Genomic DNA, 11,595 nt, shown 5'->3' with positions numbered 1-11,595 from the left:
GGAGTAACTGACAAGGCATTTTAGATGCGCTCATTTTTTTTTCGTTAGATAAAGGTCTGATACCTAATAATTCAATAGCTTTTCTACAGCGAACTTCGGTTTCGTTTCCCGGAAGGCGACTGCGTCGCAACATCACCACGCAGAAGGTCGTCACGTGGGAGTAGGACATCTCGGCGACGTTGTGGCGTTCGCTCCGGCTCGCTTGGACGCCTCCTATGCTGTGCGACGCATTATGACGCCCGATGTAGCAACACACAGTAGACGACCAAGCGAGCGGAGCGAGTGTTAAAACGTCGAAATGCCCTGCACCCGCGTGGCAATCTACCGCGTTGTGACGTCACAACCCAGCCACCTCCTGGGAAACAAAAACAAAACTGACTGTACAAAAGCTATTAAAATATTTAGGGTGTTCTGATGATCGCCAGTATTTTTTGTAGGCCTATTCAGAGGCCTATAGCATTTTCATGCATGGCAAAAAGAAAAGTCGGAAGAATATCATGTCAGTACTCCTATAACGACCGCCGCCCAAGGACTCCTGTGGGTCTACCTAAAGCCCCCGCATACTGTTCACGTCCCGCTGCCTAGGTTAAGTAGCGCCAACCAGCTCCTTTTTCGCCATGTGGAAGCGGAAGTGCCGTCATGATGTCTCTGCCGGTCTTTCCGCTGCACCCATAGCCACGCCGCTTTCTCCGCGACAGTACATACGCGCTAAAGACCCTCCACAGTGCTCTCGCCTGGCAATAGACGAGATGAAGGGACTTTAGTGGCGCCAAATCGCTCTCCTCACCTTTTCCGCCTCTTTTCCGACCTACGGAAGCGCAAGTACCGCCATGATGTTTCTACGTTCTTTTCTGAAGCAGCGGAACCGGAACCAGGAGACCGCAAAAGGTTGGCGGCGGCTCCTCAAAGGTTGGCGCTTGGACGCGATGAAGAGGCTTTATGTCTACCAGTGTCTTTCATTACAGGTGGCTCCTCCGAAGTTATGGAGAAATACCACGTGGGCTTTACAGAACAGTAGTGCGCGAACAGACGTCTCTCTGCCATCGCTCGGGGAAGTGAAATTTCGAAAGTTCTGCTGGCCCTCAACGAAAGCGCCCCATAGTCCACGTAGGATTGTTGAGGGCCTGCGTGCTCAAAAGTGCGAGCGAGGGACCGGCCTTTTGCGTGAATGCAACCGTCAACAAAGCACGTGCTCTGACGTCAGAATGTATAATCAGCGGAAATGTCTATATACGTATAGCAACGGTCAGTGCAGGCGAATGTCAGGCAATAACGGGACGATGCCACTTCATCTGTGATTGTGTGCATGCCACCATTTCGAGACCAGAATCGTCACTTGACTCGTTCATTCTCGACGCAAGACCAGCGTGAGCTCTGTTTTAACTTCGCCATTGTAGCTTTTTCAGATTCGTGCGTGGTCTGCATTGCCTAACAGGAGTGGTTGCGCGGGTAGGGAAGCGTTTGGCTCACGTGAGTACACGCATGCAGTTAGTGCGGCCTATACGAGCTAAATGCTGTGCAATTTAGATAATTACTTGCTTGTAAAAGTCGGAAATAAACGTTGTAGCACTTTATGGTGTCGCTTATTCCTTCTGATTAGCCTCGATGTATTGCACCTTCATAGTTTCTTCTCTCTCTCTCTTTCTTTTTCTTTCGGTCACCCATCCCCCTCTCGCCGTGTAGGGTAGCAAACTGGACAAAGTCTGGTTAACCTCCCTGCCTTTCCGCCCTCCCTTCTCTCTCTCTTGTAGTTGAAGCAGTTACTTGTAAAGCGCACGTTCATATGCCGTGTTTTATGCTGCCACAACAGCACCCTCGAACCTCCACTGGACCTGCCTCGGGCTGAAGGACACACGCTAGAACCGTCGCCAGCTGCGATAACTCGCACGAACTTCACTCGAATCACTGTGGTCCCTCGAAACAGGGCGTCCAGCTGTAGAGCAAATACCCTCGTCCCTATTACCGTTTCCCAAAACAAGCAGCGGCCCTTCTAACAAATGCATTAATCCATGATGCCTGCTCGTTGCATTTACAGCGACAGCTCTAAATGCAGAGTAGAATCCATAGCGTGCAGGAACCGTGAGAGACCGTGCATTATAGCTAAAGGCGAGCGCTAAATACCAATTCATTAAAGCTAAAAAAAATAACGTTAAAAGACGACTCTAAATCAGTTCAGACCAGTTTAGACTGAGTTTTTTTTTTTCGAAATGTACGTATTTGGGTTCATTTCGTGGTAATAATTTAATTATTAGAAAATATTTTTTTATTTCGCGCCGAAACCTTAGTATCTGTACGCCAGTTTGACGTCATGGATTTAAATGAACATTTTTCGTATTTGGGCCGTTGTGGCGCACTACATGTACTGAAAACTAAATTCAAAGAAGAAATGGAGAAAAATCATAATAACTTTGCTTCATTTAGAATACAGTGCTGTTCATCTGTAAAGGCCCGAGCTGCCGGTAAGAGTTGCTTGTTTAGCATTGAAGAATTTCGATTTACCATGGAAAAAGAAAATAACTAGCAGCAAATATTGCGGAACACGACTGAAGCCAAGTGAGTCGGCCCAACACGTCACGTAATAGCGCGCTGTAGGTTTTAAAGCTCCGGCTCTTCAGCAGCATGGAGGAAGGAAAAAACGGAGACCCTACTGGAGAGCCTACATGCAACACTGTATTTACTTTATTATTAAGTTCATATTAGTCCTATCTAGGCAAGGCTTTTATTATCCGGTTCATTTCTCATCTTCAATTATTCATTTATTTTCTTTTTTTATTACTGATTTATTTCTAAACTAATTAATTTAAGTTTCGATCATAATACCACCCGGTTCGTGGCCTATCCCCCACAGTGGGTTGTGCCAATTATTGAGGCATCATCATCATCAACACAGCGGTGCATGTAGGCTCACTAGGCCCTACCCAGTTCGCGCGTTAGGAGAAAAGTGTGGAGGAAGTTTCGTGGTATTTTTTCGCTGTAGCGGTCATGTTGTGACACAATGGTGGTTTTGTTATGGTGGAGTGCGCTCATGTGAGTACAGCTCAGTAGGTCTTGTACCGTGGCAAAGACGTCGTCCATAAGTGCAGGTTTGCGTTTTGTGCCGCCGCGTAGCTCTCCCGGCTGTTGTGGCTGCAGGTGGGACTCGCAGAAGTGAAAGGCGTGAAACGAGCGCTCGTACAACGCTGTACACCGCGTACCACGCAGCAGACGAGGGACGATCTGGGTGTGTTGTTGCTGTCTTCGGTGGATTCATGTTAACAGACTGATACCGCTGTGCTTCAGAATCTGTACGATAAACGCCTTGCATATCAATGACAGTTGTGCAGTGTTCCTACTTTTGACAGCGGACGATGCATTTGTGGCAGGCAAAACAACCATATGTGGAAAGAAGCGACTGCTGTGAGTAATAAAGGGACGAACCCTGCCTGCCGCAGACATCTGTGTGCTCGAGGGGCGCAGGAAGGTGAAGGTTTGCGGATGCGGTGCAAGAATGAACAAGGCTCGACAGAAGAACGTACGCCTGCGCGCACATCAAACGGCTGATGGTCGCACTTAGCGGGCCAAGTCAACGCGCTAGCCGCATGTGCGTGTTCGGCATAGCGCCGCAGGTACCACATAACTTTGTTTCCGCTTCATTTACCGTGAGAAGAATAAACCTCAAGGCGCAGTCAGGTATCTAAACGTGTTCTCTTTTGCTGGCCTCGTCGACGTGCTGTGGCTGGTCACATCTCTGCGGTGCGCGGCCGCCCGAAACTTGTTCAATAAAGCAAAACGATGTCTCAAGCTATAGGAGTGGCATACGTGCATGTTCTCGTAAAGTGCAGATGGGCTAGCTATAGGTCGATGTGTCGTGATGTACGTAAAGTGTGATGTCGGTCATCGCCGGTGCATTCTCGCAGTACTGTGAGAATTCGCACATTTATTTTCACAACAGCCGGCAAAAGTAGCGGGGACTGGCCTTTTCGGAGTTCACTGCGAACTTCTTTTAACGCCAGAGCACAATATTCGGACGACATAAATTTGGCAAGGCTATTGCGATGTACCGATTGGATCCGTTGATCGGATCGCTACGGCTCGTGCGCGCGGCCAGGCGGAAAATGTAAACGAGAGGATAATCTGCCCCGACAAGATGGCGGCCCTTGCCGCTTTCGAAACCTTCCAAAGCCAACTTCCGGTGTGACGGAGGCTTCACAACGAATGATGCCAAGGCCTCTCAGTTTTATCCTTCCTGCATGGCAGACAAGAGATACGGCAGGACAGCCGAACAAGCGCGCATCGATTAAAGCACTACCGGGACCAAATATTCCCGGCAAAGGTCACGTGTGGGGCCGATACTGCGAAGGAAGAAGCAATTATGGTATTCAACGAAAACAGTGAATACAGGGCCAGGAAATACTTCGTGTAAAATAATACAAATACCTTGATGTATGGATAAACGAATAGCAATATATATGGAAACACAGGAAAAAAAGTCGCAGTTGCGCCCGAAAGGCGAAGCATTGATTGCGATAGCAAATTTGTGGAAAGCTATACGAAGTAAGCATATTAGTTTTATCGGCCGTATAAGATTGTAAACATAGGCATACTAGCTAAACTAATAAGCATGGTGTCATGTGCACAAGCAAACATGAACACATCTCACTCAATGACCGCGGAAACTCGCTGTCAAAACGCTGGAGTGAGGAAGCCCGGCTGCGTCTCGCATCAACGCGAACTAAGCCGCGAGAACACAGCTCGCGGCGGACTGTGACCGGACGCAGATGGCTGTCAAGCAGCGGCCCGGTACCTCGTAATCACGATCTGATTACGAGGTACGCCGTAGTGGGTGACTACGGATAAAATTCGACTGCTTGTATGTGCCCAATGCACGAGCGTTGTTCGCCCCTATCGAAATCCCCGACGGGTAAGTTGTGACCCGCGCGGTTGTAGCATTGTATGATATTCATCACCATCAGCCTATATTTTATGTCCACTGCAGGACGAAGGCCTCTCCCTGCGATCTCCAATTACCCCTGTCTTGCGCTAGCGTATTTCAACTTGCGCCTGCAAATTTCCTAACTTCATCATCCCATCTGGTTTTCTGCCGACCTCGACTGCGCTTCCCTTCTCGTATGATATTACGCGTTGCATAAAATGAAAATAAAGAGAATCGTACACTTCTCATCTAGTTGTAACTTGTATATACACATGGCATTTAGTTAACAGCTTCACCTCACATTGATTCCAACATGCGCGTTGAATATGCTTATTATCATTTTAACGCGATAGCGTTGAGGGCCCTGTGTCGCAGAAAATCTGGCGTCAGCGTGCGATGTCGGCAGGTGGCGGAGAAAATCATCCCCAACCACCCCGACCGCGCAGGCCCTCCACGTGGTGCAAGGTTTTGGTGAACAAAAATTGAATTTCTCCCAGTGAAATCCGTCAGAAAAATGGTAAAGTACGACTTTACCATTCGGCGTCAGATTTACCGTCGGATTGTTTACCAATCGGCGTCGGATTGTAATTTTAATGTACGAAAAAACCTAATTCTACTACGAGGAAACTCAAACACAAACTCCTTTTCCAGACCTACAGCCACGCGTTTGGGTACTTGCGAAAATGATATCTAGATGGCGCTCGCATCCTCGGCAGGTCAAATTGGGACTTCGCCTGCTAATTCGTTTTGGACACGGGTGCGCGTCGGGGCAATAGCAAACAATTAATAAAATAATAATAAAGGCGCTAGGGCCTTCACATATTAATATAGGACCACATATAGCCCCTTAAAAAACTTCTTTCCAGCAATGTATTTCTGTTTAAAAGTGAAGCCGACTTTGAGGGGGCCGGTGTAAGCTTGGTCTTTGTAAGCTGGCTTTTCCACGTTCAGTGTTGCAGTGAATGAAGCCTACTTGCCGTATGCGAACGGGTCCCGATAACGCTATCGCGTTCTATTCTTAAAGGCGATGCTTAAGCGTCCTCCCATTTTTTTCTGTTAATGTCTTCAGCTGATAGAAGTACGAGTCTGGGGCCCGTGGACCTGCCGCGGTGGCTATGGTGTTGCGTTGCTAAACACGAGGTCGCGCGATCAAATCCCGGCCGCGGCGGCCGCGTTTCGATGGGGGCGAAAAGCAAAAAACGCCCCGTGTCCCGTGCATTCGGGGCACGTTAAAGATCCCCTGGTGGTCAACAATAATCCGGTGTCCTCCACCAACGTTTATGTCCTCCACTATGGTGCGCCTCGTAATCAAATCGTGGTTTTGGAATGTAAAAAGCCAGAATTCATTCATTCGTATATATGCGGTGGTGTAAACGAGACCCTCCGATCATGCGCTGACAGAAACTAGAAAGTTCCTATCGCACCGTGTTCCTCTTAGTTCGTGCAGTATCCTTATCGGCATCTTTGGTATCGTCCTGTACACATGTTCTCAACGCGCATTGCCTCGGCGAAGTTACTGACGAGTTCGCTTCCAAGAAGTCAAGATGCCGTTAAATGCACGAAATCACACTACGTTATCACGTGATCGTGCACGCGGCGAATGCCGCAACCGGAAGTTGGTGCCGGAAGCCTATACGGTCAGCGTTAATTTCTCAAAAGGTGATTGGGTATACGGAAGAGTTGGCTGTCGGGAAACTTCGCCCCCCTGACTCGACCGTCGCTGACACTCCTTCAGCGGCCGCAGCGCTGGCAGCACAGAATGTTCGGCCCGCCACTCCTTAATATGGAAGAGTGCGCTCCGGAACAGCGGAGCGCAGACGCTGCGGAAGCAAGCGAGGACGGCTGTTCGGCGTCCTACTGTCCCATTCTTGGACAGCTGGCCGCTTGGAACCGATTCTTGTGGCACGTCGGGCTGCAGCTGCGGGAGCTCACGGGACCCGGAGAACTGTCCCTGGTGCGAGTGGGTCACGAAGGCAGTGGACAGCTGCAGGTGTCGCGCAGCTGCGAGGCCCGGTACCTGTTCCACATCCTCCTGACCTGCCACCGGTGCCTCGTGAGCGTCGAGCTGGACGACTTGCTCTTCCAAGGCAGTGGGCTCGGCGAGTACCGGGCGCACGTCATCGACGCGCTTCGGCAGAACACGAGACTGCGGAAGCTGAGATTCGGCAGCATTTTCGGTGACTACAGGTATAGCATATACGCCCGCGATCCAGCGGTGTGTCTTCTTACTGGTACAGTGCGTGCCTCGCGTTAAACATCACGACGACAGCAAGTACGCAATATGCTCGCCTTGTTCTTTTAATATTAGTCTGCTTGCTCCTTTGTTCATGCCAACATTTAACCCTTTAACCCGTACATATACACCGCAGCGAAAAACAAATCCAACGTGGTCGCGGCCGTACGTCTAAGGCGGCGACCGAACGTTAAAAAAAAAAAAAAAAACCGCTCTCTAAAGGCACGTCGGACGTACTCGGAACCGGGAGTCTAAAGATACGTCTGAAGATTCCGAGCCGTATGCGTGGCCGGGCGGCTACCGCCTACCGATTTTTGCATATGTATGATGCAACGAGCCTTTGCATGTGTCTGCTGACGTAAAATACTGACAAGGATCGATCACTGCTGTGCTGAGCCTCGCGTTGTATCGACACACCTAACCTAAGAGATCGACAGTCGCGTTCAAAAATCGATAGGCGAGAGCCGCGGAGCTAGCGAGAAAGCATCCGACGTACCTTCAGCTTCTGGGATTCGGGTATACGTCCGACGTACCTTTAAACACTTGACTGAAAAAAAAAAAAAAAAAAAACGTGCCTTTTTGGAACCAAGCGGCGCCTGGCGTTGCTCTGGATGTACTGCAGCCTTCGTGCACCTACCCCTCGGCTTCCGTCGACACTGCGTTTTTCGCTTCGCTCATGATGCCACCACGGTAGTTGGGGTCTAACGCCGAGTTGACTGCCGCGTATTTCATAAGAGACCTTCTCGCGCGTGTCGTTTTCAGTTACGGATGTCGGGAAAAGTTATGTCTCGTTTATCACTCACAAGGCGTTACCGCGAGATGCTCGCCCGCATGGCTCTTCCAAGCGTGCGATTACTTTGCCTGCAGGCGGGCGCTCGCAAACCGGCTATACTGCCACGCGCGTACTTTTTCTGACGGGTGAGCACCACTCTGCTTGCCTGCGGGCGCTCGCATGGCATGCCTCCTTTTCGCTATGACCGCGTATCCTGGGGTCGTATTCTCTAATGATGCGTTTCATTTTCCATTCTACTGACCCTTCGTCATGGGTTCGGACACTGCTCGGGGGTCACCGCAGCGCCGTCGACACTGGGTTTGCACCCTCGGAACGACACGTGATAGAAGTGGGAAATGAAGCGGAACGTTTCAATATACCGCAGGCCATATTTGTCAAACGTGTTCAAAAATTTATACGAAATATTACATTTGTAAAATATTTATGCTAGTTTATCCATATGTATACACCAATAAATACTGTAATGTACAAAACTGCAAACATTACAACAAATGTTACTTTATGGTCACCTAAAATTATTTGCTTATATTTTATCGACATGTTGCTGGAAAAAAATTTAAATCAATAAAATATTTTGACCCTCAAAGGGCTAAAGAATGGCTGCCTGTTTCACTGTTAAAATATCCGAGTCTAAATGTTTACAGCGCAGCAGATAGCCACATACGGCACTCGAAATGAGGGTGGAATACGACAAACTGCACCCACGGTGTACGAAAAATAATTTAGCTCGGACACTCCGCACGAAGACACGAACCGATATTGTTCGCCGGTCTTCGTACGCATACACATATATAGACAAAGGGGTCCCATAGGATACCGCACCTCTCCGGCGCTGGTATCGACGCTCCCGACAGGGCCAACCCATTAAGCCGTGGTTGCCCTAAAGCTCCTCCTTACACGCACCACCGCCGCTTTTTGCTTGTTTTTCCAAGCGTGAAAGATGCCCGCGAATACACGCAAAGTACTTCAAGTCTTCAGTCGTGCGGCGATTTTGCGTGTATTCGCGGGCTTCTTTCACGCTCGGAAAAACACCTCTAGGAAGCACGTATGGAACAGAATGCTGTATCGGGAGTTTTTCAAGTTGCTCTACAATTTGCTCATTGACACTTTTAATCTAATTACAATAATTGAAAAGTTCATTAATTAAGACTAATTATCTTATTAGGCGGAATGCAAAAATTATCTGAGTATCTCCAAGCGACGGCAAACATTACCTTGTTTCTGCCCAGCTACGTAGCATTTGCATATTTTTGAAGTTTTGCCCAAGTGAAACACCCTGTTGGGGACCCACTGCTCTTACTGTCGCTGGGTGGGGTCCGCTTTGTGTCTCACCCTCACGATCTTCATGGGCGACTCATTCCAAGGCGCGTTCACTGCCGGCTTTCCGCAGGTACATACAGGAGGACGTGTTCGCAGCGATCGGCACGATGACGCACCTGCGAGAGCTGGTCGTTTCGGACATTGGCGCGGTGCCTCCGGCCCTGGTCGACGCGCTCCACTGCCTGCTCGTCGACACGACGAGTCTGTCCACGCTCTCGATAGCCGGACTCGCACTGGAAGACGAGGAAGCCAAGCACGTCGTGTCGGCGTTGATGCGCAACCGCACGGTTGCACACTTGTCCGTGCACCACAGCATTTTGCTTTCTCAGTTCGAGGACGGCTCGTCCGCGTTCACTCGTTACCTCTCCAAGAACGTCTCCCTGCGCACTCTCTACGTCGATGGTTTGGACTCGGAACCGGGCCAGACGCGCCGAGAACTGGCGTGGATCGCCGCTCCGCTCATAAAGCACGGTGCCGTCTCGAAGCTGGAAATCGTTGGTTTCGCCTTGGACGCCGGCTGCGCCAACGTGTTCGCTCGGCTCGTGGCTCAGCCAGATGGCTACTTGCGACACCTCGACATCCGCGGCTGCTACTGGACGGTGGATGACGAGTCTCCGGGCCCTGCCATCTCTCAACATGCGCGCATCTTGGCTCAGGGGCTGCGCGAAGGCCGCTGGGGCCACCTGGCGTCGCTCTCGCTCAGCCTCGAGGGCTTCACCCCGCACGACTGCAGGGCTCTGTTCAGCGCCGCCGTTGACGTCGAATCTCTCCAGGCTATCACCATCAGCGACATAGAGCCAGAAGATTTTCCCGAGGTTTGCCAAGCCATTCAAGAAGCCGGCATGAGTGGCCGAGTTCGTGTCAGGGGTCAGTACCCGATCGACGCGGCAGTCATCGGTGCCCTCGAGGACTGTCCGGAAGCGGTACGACAGGTCACCGTCAGTTCCGCCAGAGATTGCAGCGCAGACGCATTCAGCGACACGGTCATTCTGGTGTGTTCCTGCTATCACGTGACTAGGCTTCAACTGTGCCTGCCGCAGGAATCCATCGGCGACGTCCCCACGATGCGTTCGTTGCAGAGGTACCTAAGCGGGGCGACCTCGCTGAGGGAAATCGACCTGATGGGGTGTCAAAATCCTGACCTGAGTGGCTGCATTTTAGTAGAGCACCAGTCCCACAGCGGTCTTCTGGAGGCACTATTCGATAACGTAGGAGTCACATTACTGCGACTGCGCAATTTTCGTTTCGGCGAAGCGAACCGTCTGTTCCTCGCCGGGGCGATAAAAAATAGCCGCACGCTGTGCAAATTCACCTTCTCGTCGACATCGGAAAACGAGCTGTTCGCTCGGTGCGTCGCTCCACTCATGGCCAACAACGACACCTTGGTGTGTTTTCAGCTTTTGGTAACAGACGGCGAAGCGGAAGCAGAGAGATTCACCATCGAATACGTTCTCGGACGCAACTTGGGATTCGTCACGTGCGCTGCGCACTTTGTGACCGGCGAAGTCTACGTGGCGCGCTGTGCCGACGCTTTGTTGCACATCTTCGGCAGCCCTGCGCTCATCGACAAAGTGCAGGAAATCGCGTCCATAGACGAGGCCGATGCAACAGAAATGATTCGAAACGTCCTCGACATTGCCTGAAACTATATCGGCCTTTCTCGCGGCTGTGTTTTTAGCAACTTTCCCGAGTGTTTAGACAAAGAGGCATAAACTGGTCTCTGCTAGTGCTAATTTTATTGAACTTCAAATGTCGCATGTATTTCCGTGTTTATGCGTACATGTCCGCTGCCGTATTGATTCGAGTTCAGTCACCCTCCCACGTTCTCGCCGTCGCTAAGACAAATGTAAATAATCCTGATGTGGACACCGCAGTGCAAACACCGTTGTTTACAATGTCAGTGATTCGGAAAGAGGTGACTGTATTCGCATTAATGCGGTAATTGTGCACCGCGTACCATGCCGATAATACTCATGTCCACCTCTGCTGACACATCGAGTCATTGTCGCGGCTTTGTTTGCACAAAACACAACTTATTTTAGAAGTGACATTGTTTCAGATTTTTAGCTGTGAATAAATGCGATCCGTGTTCCCGTGACTGCCTCGCGAACATTTAACAGCGAAGCGGTAATGTACGGTTCGTGTTTCGTATGTTCGTATTAAACTGCCGCGCCGTAGCCATGGCAACCATGAGGACGGCGCGGCGCATGCGCATGCGGTCTCCTCCTCGCCAGCTCCCTCCCTTCCCAACCCTCGCCTTTCTTCTCTCCGCGGGGCGCTGAGCCAGAAGAGAGAGAGAGAAAAAAAAGGAGGGGGGAAGGCGAAAGCTTGCACTAG

The 11,595-nt window shown here is 50.4% G+C and overlaps 1 protein-coding gene across 1 annotated transcript; it reads left to right on the top strand.

Annotated features, from left to right (window-relative positions):
• The first annotated feature begins 6,581 nt into the window (after nucleotides 1–6,581).
• Nucleotides 6,582–11,350, top strand: LOC119453986 (uncharacterized). Its single transcript, XM_037716007.2, has 2 exons — nucleotides 6,582–7,099; nucleotides 9,329–11,350. The coding sequence occupies exons 1-2, from the start codon at nucleotides 6,672–6,674 to the stop codon at nucleotides 10,899–10,901; spliced, it is 2,001 nt and encodes a 666-aa protein (XP_037571935.2). The 5' UTR covers nucleotides 6,582–6,671; the 3' UTR covers nucleotides 10,902–11,350.
• The last annotated feature ends 245 nt before the right edge of the window (nucleotides 11,351–11,595 follow it).

The sequence above is a fragment of the Dermacentor silvarum genome, chromosome 5, assembly GCF_013339745.2.
Source record: "Dermacentor silvarum isolate Dsil-2018 chromosome 5, BIME_Dsil_1.4, whole genome shotgun sequence".
Classification (NCBI taxonomy): Eukaryota; Metazoa; Arthropoda; class Arachnida; order Ixodida; family Ixodidae; genus Dermacentor; species Dermacentor silvarum.
This window is presented reverse-complemented; position numbering and strand designations above follow the sequence as displayed.

Excerpts from the sequence above, each read along its gene's own strand:
- LOC119453986 (XM_037716007.2), top strand. The coding sequence starts at position 6,672 with ATGTTCGGCCCGCCACTCCTTAATATGGAAGAGTGCGCTCCGGAACAG. Across the intron at positions 7,100-9,328 it reads AGCATTTTCGGTGACTACAG|GTACATACAGGAGGACGTGT; the intron begins GTATAGCATATA and ends GGCTTTCCGCAG.